This window comes from Colletotrichum lupini, chromosome 4, assembly GCF_023278565.1.
Source record: "Colletotrichum lupini chromosome 4, complete sequence".
NCBI classification, from domain to species: Eukaryota; Fungi; Ascomycota; class Sordariomycetes; order Glomerellales; family Glomerellaceae; genus Colletotrichum; species Colletotrichum lupini.
In genome coordinates, this window is record NC_064677.1 from 1165425 (window position 1) to 1186758 (window position 21334).

The following is a 21334-nucleotide window of genomic DNA, read 5'->3' on the forward strand; positions in this document are numbered from 1 at the left end:
TCGAACAACCTTAGATGTTTATTATCATCCGCTTGATCTTGTCTGAGATATCACTCTAGGATTGGAATCGGCATCAAATTTTCCCCTCAAGAAAATCACAATGGGCTTTAAAGTCATCATTGTCGGCGGCAGCGTCTCGGGCCTCTCCTTAGCTAACATGCTGGAGAGGCTCGACGTCGACTACACCCTCCTCGAAGCATACCCCAATATTGCGCCACAGGTTGGCGCGAGCATTGGTTTACTCCCCAATGGATTTCGCATCCTTGATCAACTTGATTGTTTTGAACCAATCCTTGAGATGGTTGGGGAATACCACCTGAAGAATAGCCTCTGCGGCCCAGATGGCAAACCACTAGGCCCGCCTAGCATGGCGAATATCCAACACCTAGAAGCCCGGTAAGCTGAGGCCGGAAGAGGATGCCGAATGAAAATGTAGCAGAATAATGACAATCGGTCTTTGAACTAGGCTTGGTTACCCTTCCATCTTCATCGACAGACAGATGCTTCTGCAGGTTCTCTTCGACAACCTGAAGAACAAAGATAAAGTCATACCAGAGAAACGGGTTGAGAAGGTAGAGCTCCTCAAGGAAGGGGTGCGTGTACACACCAAAGATGGCTCCGTATTTGAAGGCGACATCGTGGTCGGGGCAGACGGCATCCATAGCACCGTCCGGGAGGAGATGTGGCGCATCGGCCATGAAGAACGACCAGGCTACTTTCCTCTTGATGAACACTCTCGTAAGTCGCCGATTACTGAGGCCTGACCTGAAAACTGGCTGCAAGTCCCTTAAGAAGCGTAGCTACAGTAGCTCGTATGCTTATTGTGTCTAAACTGAAGCCCTAACGATGTTGTCTAGGAGTACCCGTCGCGACGAAATGCATCTTTGGCATCTCGAAACGCCCGAGCAACCTCCCCATCCACAATCAACAGATGGTCTTAAACGAAGGCAGAAGTTACCTTATCATTAGCGCACCTGGCAATCGGACCTACTGGTTCCTGTTTTCGGGCGTCGGAGACACCAAGTACGGAAAGGACATACCAAAGTATTCGAAGGAGGACACCGAGAAGCTGGCTCTGGAGCACTGGGAAGATCTAGTCTTTGAGAACGTCACATTTGGCGACGTCTACAAGAACAAGATCATGGCTACTTTGGTGCCACTGGAGGAGTACGTCTTTGAGAAGTGGCATTACCAACGAATCGTTTGTATCGGCGATGCTAGTCACAAGGTTGGTTCGGATCCCCCGCTTATCGTTGAGACGTTTACACTGACATTGGATTCCTTCATAGATCGATCCCATCTCCGGCCAAGGCGGTAACGGCGCCCTGGAAGCTGCGGCGCTTCTCACAAATTCCCTGACCGACATGTTGGAAAAGAATCCCAAGTCTCAGCCGACAGAAATTGTCGAAGCCGCCTTGGCCCAAGTCCACATCAACCGCCACGAGCGAGCCAAGACCTTGGTAGCGAATGCGCATACGCTTCAGCAGGTCTTGACTGGAAGATCGCCGTACTCCAAGATCGTCACCAAGTACCTCGTTCCCCTGTTGGGTGATGAAGGTTTCCTCGGCACAGCGGTCCCCATTTGCAAGGCAAGCCACAGGGTTTACAGGCTTCCCTTGCCCCAGCGACGCCGTCTTGTGCCTTTTGACGATGAACTCCCTGCCCGACCCATAACAACTCAAGCAGCATCGAGAATGGCTCTGGTCTTGGCATCCGGGTCTTTCGCGGCGTTGCTCTACTACTCTGGCGGTTTCACCCACTTTTCTGAGTTGAAAAAAAGCGTCAGACTATGGATGGCTGGAGCATGGGACCTTGGCCTCGCTCAAGCAACTTCAAATCTGACAAAGACATCCTCGCTTGGTAGCCTTATTGAACAGATTCAATTCAAGGCAAGTCTCTTCTCTGCTCTAGTTATCTGGCTTGCAGAGAGTCATCGATTCGGCAACAGGCTTTCGGTCTTTCTATGGTAGGTTTCCCACCGCCAATTTCCCGCCACACACCGATCTAATGTGAGGAACTGCAGGCCTTCGATTTCCGCTGCCGCTTTCACGGCCTTCGGACCCAAAGCCGTTATGCCACTCCTGGGTCTCGGCATAGTCACTCGAGGCCCCAATACTCTTCCTGGTAGACACGTGCCAATCAAATACGCCAAGGCAATTCTGCCGTCGGCCATCGTTGGCTACGCCATCCCCACGATCCTCGCCAGCCTGCCAATTCAAGACACACAGATCCGACAGGCCGTCGGTTTCGTTGTATCTGCCGCTCCAGTCTTCAGCGCGGCTCTGCTTAACGGCGTTGCCTCGGCCATACAGAAGGTGAAGGATAGAACTTCATTCTCGAAGGCCACAAAAGACGTGAAGGAAACAGACAAGGACGAGTTTGTTGAAATGTACGACAAGAAGGATGTAGTACCGCTCAAGATGGCATACACATTCGCGGCGGGCGCCTGCGCTACCGTTCATATCGCAAGCGCGGTGTATCCGATCCTGGCGACAACTTCATTCAATAACTTGGCAGGTGGCCTTAACACGAGCATCGGCTTATTCGGACTCGCTTCTGCTGCTTTGTCTCTCTACTCGGCGTGGAACTTGCGATCGGAGGGTTTTGTTACAACTCAGCAGGCATTGCTTGGCTCTCTGGGGTCCATTGCTAGTGGCTTTGCCGTGGGCCCTGGGGCAGCGCTTGCAGGCTTCTACTACTGGCGTGAAAGCGTTTTGGATGCCTTGGGCAATTAGTCATTGGTATCCGGGAATCCAGGTTCAAGCTGGACGACGTTGAGAGGTGTAGACAGTAGAACACAAGTTAGATTATTCCCCATACTTCAGCAAGAAAGTAGCAGAATCGCGGTGTATCTTACATCTTTAACTATCATCATACCATTTGATGGCTTACATGTATCAGAAGTCAAAGCTGTTCCCGGCGCCTGCCAATAGGAACTCCAGAGCCGACGGAAGCTGCAGCATATCCATAGTATCGGCATCAGTGAGGCTCATATCGTCTCCTACGAAGCCAGTGCCATAAGGCTGGCCGTCTTGGGACATATTACCAACTACAGCTGCCGCGTACTGCTCCACCGGATCTCTAGCTAAACTATGCCCTGGTGCCGCGTCTATATGCTGTGAGCCATAAGCTGGGCCAGAAACTAGAGGCCGCCCTGGAACACCATTTCCCACGGATGCTGACGATCCGACGATGGTGTGATCGTTATGTCTGAGAATGTCGGTCGGAAGAGAGATCCTGGAAGGATTCTGCTCTCCAAAATTAGCCACTCGATCGCTCGCGCCATCAAATCGGGTGGATTGCTGGTCAAGATCGCAACTCCTTGGTCGTTTCGGCTCGAATAGATTCAGCAGACTTTGCGCGTATAACCACTGGGATTTCATTGCATGCAATGTCTGTATCATGGATTCAGTATGGCGCTTTGACTTGGCTGCGACGATTGGATTGCTAGAGTGCATCTGGCTTGCTGTGTGAACCAGAGCTGTGAAGAGCATGTGAAGGCTTGGAAGCCACAAGCCGGCCAGCATCTCTCTCTTCCGCAAAGACTCAAAGATGGAGGCGATTGTAGCCGCTGCGTCAGAACATATGGTCAGATCGTTGCTTGCTTCTACTGAAGAGGGTCCCGATACTGTCCGAGGAGGCGGCCGATGAAGGAGGATGAGAAAGTTGTTGTATGTGATGTGGAACATTGACTGCCAAATGTCTGGATCCCCTGAGGATAGCTGGAGTCGTTCGGGCAGATTGGTGACCAACTCAGCGAGCGCAATATCAGCTTTCCTTGTCGCCTCAGCCTTTTCTCCTTCTTTGCAACGTAGAGCAACTCGCTTTTTCATAACCTTTGCGAAAATGATGCACAGTTGTGTATGCTGAACTATGAAAGACGCTTCGGCTTCCGGTGTATCTTCTAGATGACACTCTTCGATGAGTGGCACATCGGAATCGTCAAGGCTTCTATGGTAGAAGTAGAGAGTCAGTATGGGGATATTCCAGATTGCGGGGTGGTTGGCCGAGCAATCCACTTACATGGCTTGAGGTCTACCATGAGCCATAGAAACCAAAACGTCATATTGATACAAAGTCCACCATAGCCTCCGCCATAGGCGCTTATCCATGACGTTAAGGCCTGATGGTGTAGCATCCCGATGCATGCCCATACCGTACGCCGTTCGAGCAGCAATACCGATCCAATACCATGAATTTGAGATGACATCCTCAAGGTCGTCGCATTGCCAAGTCAGAAGGATAGCAGCTTGTAGGTACGTTTCACGATGTTGCTCGAAACGACAGTCAAACAAAGCTTTCGCTCGCTTGAAGAAGACCGCCTTTAACGCCTTGAGCTCATCACGCTCGTTGGACAAGACGTGCGCCCCGACGAGTAGGATAGCATTTAGCAAAAGTAAAGATAACGGCCGTTGCCTAGCGAAATCCTCGCTGGTCTCTGTATTGTTGTACTTCTTCATGAAGAACTCTTCGTCGACAATGGGAATGCCACGGTTGATGTGCATAAAGTAAGCCTGAACAAGTTTATCAGCCAAGGCCTTGGTGGGTAGTTCCAAGGCTTCGGGCGGCACTGAAGACATCCTCGGGGCAAGAGGGTGACTCCCGAAATGTAGGACATTCTGATCGGGCCGTTGAGACCGCTGCCGAACGAGGTAGTTCAAGTTCGAGAACTCGGTTCCGATGAAGTAAAGTCTACCGCTTGGTAGAATATCTTGATATCCTGTCTCTTCCCGGTCAAGAAAATCAGCCAAATTTCGCGTTGCGACCTCAGTAGCGTAATGGGTCTGAGCATTGAGCTCGTTTCCTGGAGCCGATGCTGGCCGCGAGTCGACGTTGACTGGTACCCACGGACTGGCGGCATTCGATGCTGTTGGCGTGGTTGTGGGTCTAGAGCTCGGTGCTATTGTTGTCTTTGGCTGAATAGAGACATTGGGGCTCCGAGATACCCTTGTCGAGGACCTAGTCTTCTTCTTCTCAAAGATCTGACAGTCGGAAATGTTGTTTGCTTCGCATTTGGAGCATGGCGTGCCCTTTTCGAGGATGTCGCAACGCACTTTCCGTTGGTGACACGTCACGCAGGCCCTGCCATCTAATTATCAGAGACAAGATTGTCGGTCAGAATGCCTCTTGAGAATGAAAAGAGAGTTGGGGGACAGGGGGTGCCATACTGGTTCTCGCTTTCTTCGACGCCTGGCCAGACGCCGATCCTGTCGGAGAAGATGCGCCTCTACGCCCTGCGGCCGACATGACTCAGTATTGGCGGTAAGCCGCCTTCTGGAAACTTATTTTCCGAGCGGGATCTAGATTCAATCACAGCATCTCAGGTGTGATGGCGCGCCTTTGACTGCGCTGACGCAAAGCTTGACGGATGTGGAGGCAATGTGGACTGGACTGGATATAAGTCGGAAGTTGTGGTGGATTATTCAAATACCGAGCAACGTTGCCTCGGGAGTTATGTCAGCAGAATTTGCAATCCCGGAAATACAAACCAATCAAATCTCTTTTCTCTTTTCACATGCCCTCAATCTCTTCTAGTGCGGAAACTTGGGCAGCTTCTTGTCGGACACTTTAACCAATTACAACTATGGAAAATGGCTTGTTCTACTTCCGAACGACTTGCGAAACATTGAATGCAGTAGGAAAATGGAACCAAATACGTAAAACAATCTAGCAGGGTCTTCCAGAAGTTTTTTCTTTTGTACGTTCGGGTAGCAATGGGCAAATATGGAGTTGCTTGGACATATAAGAGGAGCTGGGCAGTTCAGTGACAGTCTGAGTGACCAGGACTGCACAGACAAGACCATAACCACTTGGACGAACCTCATTGAGCAGACTTCAGACGCAAAGTACCCTCGAGGACTATAATGGATGCACGTCCGTTCGAATACGCAAACGAAGAAGATGGAGACCGGAAACAAGAATCCACCATGGCACGGGATGTTGAGTTGAGCGGCGACACTTCCGATGGCTCATCTCTGAAGGACAGAACGGAGGATTTGCTGAACGCTACGACGTTATCGCCTGTAAGTGGCTCTTGCGTGGAGAAGTTTGGTTTAACGATGTTCTTACATTCTATTCTAGCTGCGCAAACTGCACATTGTTGTAGCGGGCTTTACCTGCACTTTCAATGGCAACCTCGGGTCATCCATGCCTTCAGGCGCACTTGACGCCATTAGCGAGCAATTCGGAGTTACCGACCGCGTCCATCTGATTCTTCTCAACTCGCTATTTATGTGCGGGTACGTGCTTGGGCCTCTGCTATTTGGGCCCTTGAGCGAGTACATCGGCAGACGACCGGTGCTGATCGGGACATACTGCGGATACATCATCTTCATGCTGGCCTGTTCTGGAGCACCAACCTACCCGGTGCTGTTACTTTTCCGTCTTCTTTGTGGCATCAACGCGGCAGCGCCAACAACGGTCATCGGTGGACTCTACGCCGACATCCTCGATAATCCCGCGGTTCGAGGAAACGCCATGGCACTTTACATGACAGTCACAACTGTCGGCCCACTCATCGGGCCCATTGTTTCGGGCTTCTCTTCTCCGATGTCCTGGCGATGGCCCTTCTGGATCGCCGGCATCCTTGGAGTATGCGGATTGCCTCTCGTTCTTACTCTGCCGGAGACATACGCGCCTGTTCTCCACAACAACGCAGTTAAGAGGCAGCTGAAACGAAACAAGGGTGCGGTTGATGGCAAACAGCAACAGCAACAGCAACTGCAGTTACAGCCTTTCAACGTACGAAAGATCTTCCTCCGGCCCATGAAGCTCCTCTTCACCGAGCCAATCCTTATGGCGACATCTGCGTATCTGACGATGGCATACTCTGTATTTTACCTGTTATTTCAGGCCTATCCAGTGATCTTCAAAGACTTCTACGGCATGTCTCCCGGGATGGCCGGACTCGCGTTCCTACCTGGTAAGACGACGCCCATAATGCTACAATAGACGATGAAATGAGCTAACATATCTGCGAAGTTGTTCTTGGGGTGTTCTTTGCCCTTGCCATCTTCTACGCATGGACACATTATCACGATAAGCGATTCAAAGCCGGGGTGGAGTGGGCCTTGAAGCCTATTAATCGCAGACTACCTCTTGCATGTATTGCCGCTCCTCAGTATGTTCACCCTCCACGATCTCATACCTTAAACAAATGACAAGGAGCCACAACTAACAATCGCTTACGTAGAATGGTCATCGCTCTGTTCTGGCTTGGCTGGACCGTGTGGCCATCCACATCCCCTGTCTTGCCTATGTTTAGCGGTGTGCTTTTTGGCTGTGGATTCAATCTGCTCTTCATGGGCATGATCAACTACCTCACAGACGTTTTCCGGCAATATTCTGCTTCAGCACATGCAGCAGCCAGCATGACGCGCTCAATCGGAGCTATCACCCTGCCTCTGGCGGCAGGCAAGATGTATGGCAACCTTGGAGTTCATTGGGCTCCATCAGTTCTGGGCTTTATTGCCTTAGCCATGGGAGTAATCCCATTCATTTTTATCAGATTCGGCGATAGCCTCGCTCGGAGTAGCAAGACAGCACGAGAGGCGTTTGCCATTGGAAACTGAGATGGATAATTAACGAGCACATGATTATAGAATAGTAATGATTAGACATGGATGATAGACATAATAATACTTATTGCAAAGCCTGAAACCCCCTTTCGAAAACTTCCCTCCCTAGACTCACCTCAGAGAGTACCCAGCTCCGCGATTCCATGTTGGGAGATGCGGTCCCCCACAACATGATGCGTTGCTCCACCTAAGGTATTGTACTGTGGATAAGCCATTTTCCCGAAGCCGTTCTTCTCCGAAGAGAGACCATGGTGTGAACCAGACATTTCATTTACTCAAAAATTTTGAGCTTGTGCTGCGATGATGAAGCTGTGGCTCAATAATCCTATACATGTCGTGGCTGTAGACACAAACACTATTGGAAGGGCGTTTCAGAGCACAAACGGCCTACACGAAACACAATATACATCAGGAGCAATCGCAACATCATGGCAATACCTTAAACAATGGTCAGCGTAACCGCTACGAGACTCTGCAGTAACGCAGGTCTCTTCTCTCATAGGGTATCAGTAACCTATGAGAGCGAACAACAGGAGAGACTCCTTAATGTCAATTATCACATGAGCCTGAGGAATCAGAAAATGAAATTGGATGAACCGCTGAAACAAGACCTTTCCATTCTGTTTATCGACGCTGCCGTGCGCCGCATCGGGAGTGGGTGCCGTAACGGTCTGCAGACCCACTGAAACCCGGACTTCGGACTTCTTGGCATTACCGAGGTGCGAGCTCATACACGGAGGACAGTACGGAAATGGTAAGTAATTCGCCGGACGGGCCACTTAGACCATAGGCCTAAGACTACTTGATGGCTTAATTGTGACTTACGTATAGCATCTTCGTAGTAGTCCGCTGGAAAAACTGAGAATTATCAAGGGTTTGGCGTAGGGGAATGAGAGTTCACATTAGGCGGTTCTTGCCAGGGAGACGAAGAGATATGTAACGTGCAGCTGAAGAACCTTTGTTCGGCCAATTAGATGAGTTTCTACATGCAAGTTGGCCGAGAAAGAGCTTCCAGTAGGCTCCCGGCCGGACAGATACCCAGTAGAGGCATGCCCATGTAATGCAGGTGTTCAAATAAGAATGTGGCTTGAAGACGGAACCAGGATATACGGAATGATGATTCATAGATATCAACTCTGCTCTAACGAGCTAGAATTAGCGACATACGTATTGTCTGTCTCTACGCTGACAGGTATCCGTCGCCAATGCGGATATGGGACGAGAGTACTTGCATATTATCGGGAAAGACTAGGGGCATGTTCTGCAAACCCCCATTCTCCACCCGCTAGTGTCGGAAAGGGATGTGCTGCCACGAGGTCTCAGCTTGGCAGACCGTTCCGAACCGTTATTTTCGATCTGCGTGTCAACATGCTCTCTAGGCAGATCGTTCAGGTAGCGATGTGGCTGATATGTAGCAAGCCCCTTGTCGCCAGACAATACCCCTGTGACCATCTCGTCGATGTTAAAGCTCAGCCTTTCCGTCCAACACCATAGTTTCTCATGTACGCCATTAGTACGCAATATTCCTCTCCTAACCTAAGCCTCCAATCTAAAATCGCTTTTAGGCGAGGGCCTCTTGAGGAAATAATAAGTGAAGGAAGAGGTGAGATAAAAATACTCAACCGCTCAAGCTTCTAAATTTATTACTAACTATTAGTATCCCTATAATAGGGTAATTAGTTCGAACCGTAGTTAACGAAAAGATTAATTAAACTATATAAATATTTACGTAGTAAATATAAAAAAGAGGTTCTAACTATAAGTTAAGCTAGTTATGATAATCGTAAATAGGGCCCCTAATTAGCCCCTATATAGTTAGCCGTATACCGCAGTTAAATTAAATTTTTAATTTAATATTAACTTTTCTTTTTTATTAATTTAATTACTATAGTTAGAGGTATAATTTAACCTCGGGCCCGTTTATTAAGTTATTTCTTTTTTCCCTTTTTTTTTATTCTTTTTATATAACTTATTTTTTTATTTATATGTTAATTTTTTTACTATTTATAAATTATTTTAACCCCTTATTAAGGGTTATTTTTATAAAAGCGTTAGCGAGGTTATTATTATTATTAATTTAATAAATCTTAAGTATTTTACGCTTTTTATATAACTATCTAAGGGCTATATAGTGGTTTTTTTCCGGCTTTATAAGTATAAAAGATCGACCTAAACGGGATTACGCTTTTAAGGGAAATTATACGATATAGTATACTTTTTAACTATATAATACGCGCAATATATCCTAAGCACGCGCTCAACGTAATATATCTAAAGGCTATAATATTAATTATAAGCCTCTTTTTTTTTTTTTTTTTTAATTTAACGAGGTATTCGTATAGCGAGTAGGAATTAATATAAATAACCGTTAGAATAGGTAGAAAGCTAAGTTAATTAGTAATTTTTTTTAGTATTATTAAAATTATATAAGAGAGGTTAACGCTATTAATTATACTATAAACCTTAAATACTAATATATTTTTTATAACTCGCTTATTTTTAGTTAATAAGTAATAGATTATATTACCGTATATAATAAATTCGCTCTTATTTATATTCTTATTAACTAAGATAATAATATACCCTAATTACGAAGTAAGGTTATTATTATTCGTAAATAACTTATTAATAAAAACGTAGAGCTTATTAATTATAAGGTCGATTAAGTAGTAAACGAGGCCTCGATTAAGATTCGTTTATTATTATATAAGCTACTTATTAAATACTTTAATATTTTATTTAATTAAATTTATAGCTTATATTATTTTAACGTAATTAAAAATTACCTCGGGCTAATATATATTTATAATATATACCCCTTATATAAGCTTAGCTTTATATTATTTTTTAACGTTAGTTATATTTAAATTAACGAGGTTAATTTTTTTATTTTACCCCTTTTATTAAAGAATAATAGTTTCCTTTTTAATTATAAAAATCCTATTATTAAATATTAAGGGGGTATTTATTATAAAGACTTCTTTTAGTTTTATTATAAAGCCTACTTTTTAAAGCTCTTTATTCTCTTTTTTTATAAAGTTAATATTAAATAGGCCTAATATATTATTAATTTATATTTTAATAATTTTAAATTAGTTATTTTTATATTTAGAAACTAATAAATACGGGTCGTATATAAATATAATTATTAATAATTAATTAATATAAAAATTATAATAAATAGCTTATTAATAAGTACTCGATTTTACGAGCTTATATAGTAACTTAAGTACTTTAATAATCGTATTTTTTAGGTACTTATTAGCTATTTCTTTTAGTAAATAAGCTAGGATTTTTTTTATAAGCTTTATAACTAATTAAGTATAGGCCTAAGTAATATTATAATTTTAAATCTCATATCCCTTTTTTTATAATAATATTATTAGTATTATTATTAATTATTAATTATAGCGCTATATAGTAGGTAATTATATAAGTAGTATTACTTTTTTAACGTTATTATATCTCTAAATTACGTATTTAGACTTGTTATATAACTAGGGTATTCTTTTTTTTTTAATTTTATAAACTATTTATAATTTAAATATATAAAAGTTTATATACTTTTTTAAATTATAAAAAATAAATTAATAGACCCCTTAATTATAAAAAGTATTTATTTTAATAAGATCTAATTTTTTATATAGCTTTTTAATAATTATAATTACGCTTTTTTTACGTAATTTAACCGCTAGCTTAAAATTAGCTTTTTTATATATATAAAAAGTATTAATTACTTTATTACTAATAATAAATTACTACGTTAGGGCTTACTATTATAGTTTTTTATAACGTTTTATTAATAATATTAGTACCCTTTTAGTAATTTCTTTTTTTTTATTATTTATTAATATTATTATAATAATTTCGTTAAGGATAATTTTTTATACTTTTATTACGGGTTATATAGTTTCTCTTAGCTTTTTTTTTTTTATAAATTAAAAATTATTTTATTAGGATTTATATAATACGGTTTAATTATTATAATTAATATTTTAAGTAGCTAGTTATAATCTTTTATGATTATATAAGAGCGCTCGTTAATAAAAATTAATTTATATAGCCTAGCTTATTATTAAGTAATTTTATACTATATTTATATATCCGAATTTAATAATATATTTAAATTACCCCTTATATTAAGCTTATTATATATAGTAATTACTTTATTAACTTACTTTTTTATACTTATTTTATATAATACTTATTTTATTCTTTTAATTACTCGGGCTCGTTAGTTTATATTTAATAATAATAACGAGGCTAAGGTCGTTTTTAAATATACTTTAAATATTAATAATATTAATATAAATCCGTTAGGCCCTATAGTATTATTATAGTATTTAAGTACTATTTAGAAGTATTTATTATTAATAAAATCCGGATTTTCTTTTTTAATAATTTTAAACGCCCTTTTTAACTATTAATATACCCTTTTTATTTTTTAATACTATAATACGCTTTAATAAGTATAACTTTTAGTTATATATTATAAATCGTTATATTTTTTTTAAACTTTATTAACTTAAAACTAGTATTAATATCGGTTTTAATACTATTTAGTAGTCCTTAGTATATATTAATTTATTCCTTTTATAGGGCTACTTATACTATTTTTATTTATAAATCCTAAAAGAATTACTTTATTTAAAAGGATATAGTTACGTTAATTATATATAAGACTAGCTAATTATTTAAATAAAAGATATTTATAACGATTTTTTAATTAAAGTTAAGCTTATTACGTAATTTAAATTTAAATTTATATAAGCTTTACGTATTTATTTAGTATTAGTAATATACTTTTATTAATTACTTTAATACCCCTATTTTAATATTATTATTACTTAATTACTTTAAAAAGTTATATAGCTTCGTAACTAATAAGTACCCAAATTTTTAATATAGTTATTTAAGCTTATTTTCCGTTAAGTAATTAATTAACTTTATATTATTAATAAGCTTTATAAATATATACTCCTATTATTATTTAATAATTTTAAAATACTTACCGCTAGAGATTTTATTTTTCGTATTATTAAATATAATACTTAGTTAATTTATATTTTTTAAATATAAGAGAAATAGGGTATTAATAAGTAAAATATAAAAAGTTATTATTTTAAAGTACGTTTTTATTTTTATTATACTTAGGGCAATGATTCTTTTATTTAAACTAAAGTTAATTTTCGTAATACTTATTATTAACGTATTAAGCGTTATTAATATAATCTTTTATAGCGCTTAGAATTACCTTTTTCCTTTTATTAACTATTATAATACCCTAGTATTTAAAATAATTTTATAAAAATTATTTAAGCTATACTTTTTATTTATATAGAATACTTATATAAGCTTAGTATTTAAAGGATCTAAGTAATATAAAAAGGACCCCTCTAGTTACTTTTAGATTTACTTAGTATTATATTTTTTTTTTAAATATTAAAAAAAGTAGCGTTTTTTTTTTAAGTATTAAGAGAATAAGCTTTAGCTCTATTAAATTCGCTTTTTTAATTACTTCTATATTTATTATCTAAAGGACTTTCTTTTATTATTTATAAATAAAAACTTATTTATTAAAAGCTTTTATTACCCTCTATTTATTTAGCTTTATATATTTTTTAAAAACTAATAGAGTAAAAAAAGAGTAATTAATATTATTAATTTTATTATAATCTAATTCGTTAATATAGGGGGCAAAATTCTTTTATTTTTTAAACTTTTTATAGGGGGCGGATATTTTAAGCCGCTATTTTAATTATTATTATTAAGTTTTATACCTCCGAATTTACCTTTATATATAATAAGGCATTAATTAAACTAATAAGGGTTAGTTTTATTATTTATTACCCTCGATTTTTATACTATTTATATAATTTTATATACTCTTTTTTAAAATAGTTACTTAATTAATATCTTTTTTTATAAATATAATATTACTTTTTTTATTACTTTACTCGCGAGTTAAACTTTTATTTATTTAATCAATTTAGGCCTCTTTATTAGTAATTATTATATTTAGCCTCTTTTTCTTTTTTTTTATATATCTAATTAACTTAATATTATTAATAAGGGCCGTTATATACTTAGAAATAGGTTTAGCATAGTATTCTTATTTTAATATTAAAACTAGATCTTAGTTTTAAATAGAGCGTCTCGTAGTTTTTAAGTACTTAATATAGGGTTATTTTTATTTTTAATATACGCTAGATTATAATATAAAAATATCTAACTTTTTACTCGTTTATTTTCTTATTTAGTTAGGTTTTTATTAATTTATTAATTCGATTAATAAGCTTTTTAAGGATTTTTATTTATAATTTACCCTCTATTATCTTAGCTATAAATATAAAGAAAATTATTTATAATTTAAATAGGAGCTCTAAGTTCTTATTATAAGTCTCGAAGCGGCTTTAGATTACGTTAATAATACTAAAAAAGTTATTCTAATTAAGATTATATACTACTTTATAATAATAATTAAAAGCTTTATTTATAAATACGATATTAATTACTAAATAGTATTAATATTCCCTAATTCTAACTTTTTTATAATAATTATAAAATATTATTAGGGTTTTTTATAAGACCTTATACTTCCCCCTAAAATATAATTTCTTTTTTAAAAAGATCTTTTTAAAGTTTATAAATTACTTTATATTTATTATTAAATTTTTAGTATTTATATATAATTTTTACGTCGCTACGTATTATTAATAATTTTAAGTCGTTTACTTCTTTTTTTATTAACTAATTAGTACCGAATTTTATATTAATAATAATAGCGAGCTATAGATTAAAATAAGTAAAATTGTTAATTATTATACTTTTAATATTATATTTTATTTTTATATATTTTTTTATAATAATAGATTTTTATAAATAATTATAGAGAGGAAATCTAGGTTATTTACCCTTTTTTTAAATTCGTTAAAATAATTATACGCTTTATTAATTTATACTTAGTTTTATAATATAAATTCTTTTCTTATAATCGTTACTATTAGTATTTTATATAGCTTTTATAATTATAATTATATTAATAATACCCCTCGCTTATAAAAAAATCTATTAACTACTTTTATAATTTTTAAGCTTACGCTCGTAAATTATTTATTTAGTTAATAACTAAGGTCGTTTATAATTTCGTAAAATAGAGGTTACCCCTATAGCTCTTTTTTTTTATAAACCTTAGTTAAATAAATTAATACTACGTTAATTTATTTATTATTAAGCTAATTTACGATTTTATATATTTATGTTCTTTAATAATCTAAGTTAATATTTATTTACTTATAAAGGATTATGATTCTATTTAAAATCGGGTTTCGTTTTTTCTTTTTTTTTTAACTCGCTAAGGGTCGTACTCTAGCTTATATTTATATTAATAATTACTAACGTATTTAATTTTAATAAAAATATATTTAATTTATATACTAATTATAATAAATCCGTACTTTTATTACTTAACGAATTTATTAAAGTCTAAGAAATTCCTATTTCTTTTTATTATTTTATTATTACTCTCGTTTTTATTATTTTTAGTAATTATTATTACTTTTTTAAATTACTAATTATTATATTTATTAAGATCCTTTTTTTTATTTAATATAAAAAGGTAGGTTTTAATAGTTTTTTTTTTAATAATAATAATAAATATTTATATTACTATAAGAAGATATAATAATTAGTTTTGGGATTTTTACTAGTTGCTAATTTTTATTATTTTATACCCTTTTAGCCTCTTAAGCTTTATACTTTTTATAATTTTTAAATAGCTTTTTTTTTTAACTTACCTCTTTTTAAATAGTATTTTATAAAAATAATTAAAAATAAATACTAAGTAGCTTATAAAAGAGCTATATAGGCTATTAAGAACTATATAAGTCGTTAAATACGGTTAATAAAATTAAGCCCTCTTTTTTATAAAATTATAGATTTTAAAAATTTATTAAAAATACTACTTATTACTTATACTTAATAAGGCTAAATACTTTAAAAATCCTTTTTTTTATAACTTCTTAGTACCCTATTTTATATCTTTTAAGTAATCTTTTTTATAACTTAATTATAGTTATATAATTATCGTTTATTAGCGATCCTTTTTATTATTTAGTTAATTTTTTAAAATTAATAATTGCGCACTAAGAGCTTAGTATAAAAAAAATCCTTAGCGGCCCCCTAGAGGATTTTTCTTTTTTTTAGAGCTATGTTTTTTTTAGTTTTTTTTTTAAATTAATAATAACTATAGTAAGAGGTTATAAAACTATTTTAGAGTAGCCGCTTTTTTTTTAAGTTAATCTCTAAGATTTATAATATTTTTAACTTAATACCCTTAGGACCTTTAAATCCCCTCTTTTTTTATTAAACTATCCCTTATATTATATTCTTAAGTAATACTTAGGGAGTAGTTAAGGGGGTTATAAAAAAATTATTTAAATTATAAACTTTAAAGTTATATTTATAAAACTTTTGTAATATTAAGCCCTTTTTATATATTATAAATTTCTTAGTTTTATAACTCTTATATAAGTTCTTATTACGCTTATTAAGAATATTTATATTTAAAAATCTCTTTTTTTAATTACGTAATACTTTTTTATATTATACTATAAGAATTAATAAGGACGTATAATAAATTAATACGGACGCATAGCTCTTAAGGACGTATAATATTCTCCATTTCTAATTAATTTAAAAAAAAAGTACCTCCCTATAAAAATAATAAGAATAACTATATTAATATAACTATTCTTATTATCCTCTCTAATTTAAGTTCTAATTTAAGATTTTTAAAAATAAGAATACTACTATAACCCTTGTACTTATTTAAAACTATTATATTACCTATTTAAGATTTATAAATTTTAAATAAGTTAGTAATCTAAGCTTTTATAAATCTTAAGTAAGTAAGGCTTTTTCGTATTATATATTTAAAATATATAAAGAGTAAATTATAATAATATCTACTTAACTACCTCTTTTAATATAATTATAATAATTTATTATTATTATAAATTACTTTTTATTAGCTCTATGTTTTTTAAATACTAAGCTATATTAGCTATTTATTTATATAATTCCCTATTATCCTCTTCTTATTAAAAATACTAAACTAACTCCTTATTTATCGCTAAAATAAGCTTGATATTTAGTTTTAACTTAGCTAACTTATCTTTTTTATAAACTTAGTTAGTATTAACTTATTCTTATTCTTAAATAAATAGCCTCGCTTTTTATTATTAATACTTTAACTATTATAAGTAATACGGGCTTAATTAACTAATTAGCTTTTTTTTAAATAAAACTAGTTATAATAAAATAAGCTATATTATATTTTTTAACTTATTATAAAAAGATATGATAATCTTAGGGTTAAGGATTTAGTAATATAAATTTAAAAAAGACGTTTTTTAAAAACGTTATTAAGAGTATACCTCTTACTTATTAAAAGTAATTAAATTTAATATTTTAAAATAGATTTTATAGTAATATAAAATACTTAGCTTAATTAAAATAGTATAATTTAAATTATAAAATTTAAAAAGGTTTAAAAATAGCCTTTTATTAAATAATATTACTTTTTTTATAAACCGGCTTTATATCTTAATTAAAATAAAATATTTTAAAAAAAGTATTATTTAAAATTTATTTAAGTATTTAAAATAAGTATTTATATACTCCTAGCTTATAAGTAGCTCGTCCTCTATATAAACTTAATAAAAGCGTAGCTCTTAATTACTAATTATATTTTATATAACGTTAATAAGCCGATATAAATAACTAAAACTATTTAAAAAATAACCCTTAATATTATTATTATTTAACTTAATATTAAAAATAATATAAGTACTAAAGTTTTAGTATTTTTAAATAAAATAACGAGCTTATTATATTTTTAAAAATAAGTATATTACGTAGAAGTATTAAAAAATTAGGTATTAGTTATTAAACTCTTTATAGAACTTAATTTAGGCTTTTTTAAAAATATACTTAGTCTTAGTAAAAATAATAAGCTTTTATATTATAAAAACTTTATAATATATATAAAAAGAGGGCTTATTAATAAGTAATATTAATATAAGCTTTATTTTTATTATTTAATATAGTTATTATTTATATTAATAACTAATATTTCTTATTATTAAACTTATTACTATTATTATTATAACTACGGTCCTTAACTTATTTTTATTTAGCCCTAAGTATAATATTAAAATTAATATAATAAATATAAAGTTATTACTAAACGTCTAGGAATTATTCGTTTAGTATAGCCTTTATTTATTTATTATAATTTATAATAATAATAATAGGGTAATAAACTAAACATTAATTTATAAATTAGTAAATACTTATTAAGAAAAACCGGAAACCCTTTAATTTCTTATTATTAATAAGGCTAAACGCGGTATTATAAATAGATCTAAAGTAGGTCTATTTAGTAATTTAAAAAAAAGGGAACTTAAAGTAATTAATATTATAAATATTATTAAAGCTAATTACCTTAAGGAATTGCTTTTATATTTAAAAATAATAAAAAAAGGTCTAAATAAGGTTAATAAAATAGTTTAGCTCGTTATTTACTTATTTTACTATATATAAAATATCTTACTTATTAAATAGCTTAATTAATATTATAATTAGTAAGTATTTAGCTAGTTTCTCTTGGTTTATATAAGCCCTAGCGTTATAAATATTTTATTAAATAAATAAGGACTCTAAAAACTATTTTTAAATATTAATACGTACGTTACGTACCCGAATCCTAATCCGTTGGTTTATAATTTTAATAATATCCTTAACTAGCTAAGTAAGCTTATAATAAAAAGGGTATATAAATATTTTAAAACTAAACTTATAATTATATTAATTATATTAAAGATTTTTATATTATTATAATAACTACTATTTTTTAACCTTAGCCTTAATAATTAACTTCTATTTATAATTATATTTTTAAGATCTCTATTGTTTTAAACTTATATTACGGCTAAGCTTAGGATATTTATATTAATTATATTAAAATATATACTAAATATTCTTTTTATTTTACTTATATTTATAATATTTTATAATATTAAAGCTATTAATTTTAATAAAAATATTAACTTAATTAAAAAGAGTATTTATTATTAGCTCTAGGCCGCTAAGAATTAATAAGTTTAGGGTTTTATTTAAAAAAGGGGAGGAGGATTTATTACTTTAAGTACGATAAAAAGTTATAATTTAAAAAAATAATAAACTTAAAAAAAGGTTTTATTATAAAAATAAATAAGGTAATAAGTTCGTTTAAAAACCCTACGTTTTTTATTATAAACGGCTTTATTCATATTATTAAATAAAGCTAGTTATTAACTTTTTATTAATCTTAATAACTTATATAATAAGCTAAAGAATATTATTAAACTATTTTATAATAAACTAAGTAAGTTATTAAAATTTATTAAAAAAAAGAGAGGGACTAGGCTTTAATAATATTTAAAAGAGGGTAATATACTAAGTAGTTTATATCCCCCTTAAAAAATAATATATAAAATAAAATATAAGCTATTTAAACTCTTTATTAAAAAGGGGAGGACTATATACTAATAAGAATTAAAAAATAATAAAAAGTTAAAAAGTATTAGTTTTATTAAGGAATTTTTAATTAAAATAGAGGGTTAGTCTTATTTTAATATATTAATATAAATAATAAAATAGTAGTTATATTTTTTATAATAGCTTAAGTAAAATATTGTTTATTAAGTTATTATATATATAAGGATCGCTAATTCTATAAAACTAATTAATATTAATATAGCTTTTATTTAAAATAAGAAATAATAGTATATTATTATTATTAAAGCGTTAACGTTTTATAAAGTAGTTTTAATTATTTAAGTTATTAAATTAAGCTTAGTAATGTAAGCTCGGTACGTAAGCTATTAAAAGAGCTATTTTATAATATATAAATTAATATAACCTTAAAAAAAAGAGGACGTAAAACGCGTTAAATTAATAATAACTTCGTAATAAAACTCCCTTAAAATATAATTATATAAAAGAGATTATAAAAAAGGATAGGTACTTTAAAAAAAAAGTAGTAGAATTTAAGTATATTAATAATAAATTTTTAGACTAATTAGAAATAGAGAATGTTATGCGTCTTTAAGAGCTATGCGTTTATATTAATTCGTTATATATCCCTATTAATTCCCTATATTATTAAGCTCGTTTATTATACTAATTAATTAAGTAAGTAGTTATCATATAGGTATTTCCTTTTATTAATTTAATTAGTTAATTTTTAATTACGGGCCGGTTATAAAAAAGTTAGTTAATAAAAAAGTTATTTAAAGTAATAATAAAAAGCTAGTTACTTAAGCAATTCTATTAATTAACGTAGTTTAATATAATAGACGTTAACTTTTTATAAGTAATAAAAAATCATAATTATTTAATTCCGTACGGTATTCGAGGATTACCCCTTTTTATTTATTTTTATAAAGTTAATTAGTATAAATCTCCTATCCCGTATAGTATTAAGAGGTCGTTTCTTTTATATAATAAGATACTTTACTAATTTATAATAGTAAAATTTAATTACTAATTAGTATTAATATCCTTATAATAAGGTAGTTAATTTAAACCGTAATTAATAAAAAAGTTAATTAAACTATATAAATATTTACGTAGTAAATATAAAAAGGAGGTTCTAACTATAGGTTAGGCTAGCTATAATAATTATAAATAGGGCCCCTAATTAGCCCCTGCGTAGTCGGCCGTATGCCGCGGTCGAATTGGACTTCTAATCCGACACTAACACCACCGATAAAGCTACATACGGATATGTCGACCTAAATTTCGTCAATCCTAGTGGGAAATGGGACACGCCAGTCATTATCTACGGCTACACTCCATCCTTCGTCCTTATAGTACTCGCCGATGTCCTCTTCTTCCTCCTTCTCATCGTCCACACATGGCAGATCATCCGCTACCGCAGCTGGTACTTCGCCACCTTTCCAATCGGCCTCCTATTCGAAATCGTCGGCTACGTAGCCCGCTCTCTCTCCGCCAAAGCGAACCCGTATAACCTCATCTACTTCATTCTCAACTACTTCTTCATCGTCACTGCACCAGTCTTCCTCGCAGCCGGCATCTACGCGATTCTATCCGCTCTCATCAACCGTCTTGGGCGACAGTTCACGCCTTTGCCGCCTAAAGTGGTTTTGTGGTTCTTCATCACCTCGGACGCCGTCGCAACCATCACGCAGATCTCGGGCGCCGCTTTGATAGGTGTCAAGCAGTCGCGCCGCGAGGACCCTACGACGGCCAACAACATTTTGCTTGGAGGACTTGCCTACCAGGTCTTTTCGATCGGATGTTTCGTCATCACTACCTCCATATTCCTCTTCAGAGCTCGAACAGCGATCAAAGAACATAGGCTTACTACTTTCGTGGCTGTGTTTTCGGGAGCGACGTTGTTGACATACCTGCGTACCTGCTTCCGTCTTGCCGAAACTGCGGAGGGTCTTGGGGGTTACCTCTACTCGAATGAGGTTTTCTTTGGCGTGCTTGAGTTTGCGCCCGTGGTGTTGGCAGTGATATTGCTTTCCATCTGGCACCCCGGGAGATGTGTAGCAAAGAAGGTCTCCGGTGGCGTTGATGATGCAGAAAAGGCTAGAGTACGCAGTCGTGAGTCCATTCAAAAATAGGTTCTTTGGCAAGGTCGAAAAGATAGAACGGGTTTCACTGTTTCTCGCCCAAAAGATGAG

The 21334-nt window shown here is 33.5% G+C and overlaps 4 protein-coding genes across 4 annotated transcripts, besides 1 other annotated feature; 3 read left to right on the top strand and 1 right to left on the bottom strand.

Annotated features, from left to right (window-relative positions):
- Positions 1–100: 100 nt before the first annotated feature.
- CLUP02_07465 (FAD binding domain-containing protein) lies at positions 101–2794 on the top strand (the record flags this gene model as incomplete). The annotated part of the gene is made up of 6 exons (XM_049286460.1): positions 101–396; positions 467–738; positions 858–1228; positions 1290–1966; positions 2024–2703; positions 2736–2794. 6 exons carry the CDS (start codon positions 101–103, stop codon positions 2792–2794), a joined length of 2355 nt encoding a protein of 784 aa, XP_049143603.1.
- A 103-nt stretch (positions 2795–2897) lies between these two features.
- Positions 2898–5247, bottom strand: CLUP02_07466 (fungal specific transcription factor domain-containing protein; the record flags this gene model as incomplete). The annotated part of the gene is made up of 3 exons (XM_049286461.1): positions 2898–3951; positions 4024–5089; positions 5169–5247. 3 exons carry the CDS (start codon positions 5245–5247, stop codon positions 2898–2900), a joined length of 2199 nt encoding a protein of 732 aa, XP_049143604.1.
- Positions 5248–5864: 617 nt separating this feature from the next.
- On the top strand, positions 5865–7571 carry CLUP02_07467 (major facilitator superfamily transporter; the record flags this gene model as incomplete). The annotated part of the gene is made up of 4 exons (XM_049286462.1): positions 5865–6023; positions 6082–6922; positions 6982–7120; positions 7193–7571. The coding sequence occupies 4 exons, from the start codon at positions 5865–5867 to the stop codon at positions 7569–7571; spliced, it is 1518 nt and encodes a 505-aa protein (XP_049143605.1).
- Positions 7572–17921: 10350 nt separating this feature from the next.
- Positions 17922–17999: a sequence feature (Short protein (CLUP02_07468, UQC81982.1) was converted to a misc_feature.).
- A 2346-nt stretch (positions 18000–20345) lies between these two features.
- CLUP02_07469 (RTA1 like protein) lies at positions 20346–21274 on the top strand (the record flags this gene model as incomplete). Its single annotated transcript, XM_049286463.1, has 2 exons — positions 20346–20353; positions 20437–21274. The coding sequence occupies 2 exons, from the start codon at positions 20346–20348 to the stop codon at positions 21272–21274; spliced, it is 846 nt and encodes a 281-aa protein (XP_049143606.1).
- Between the last annotated feature and the right edge of the window lie 60 nt (positions 21275–21334).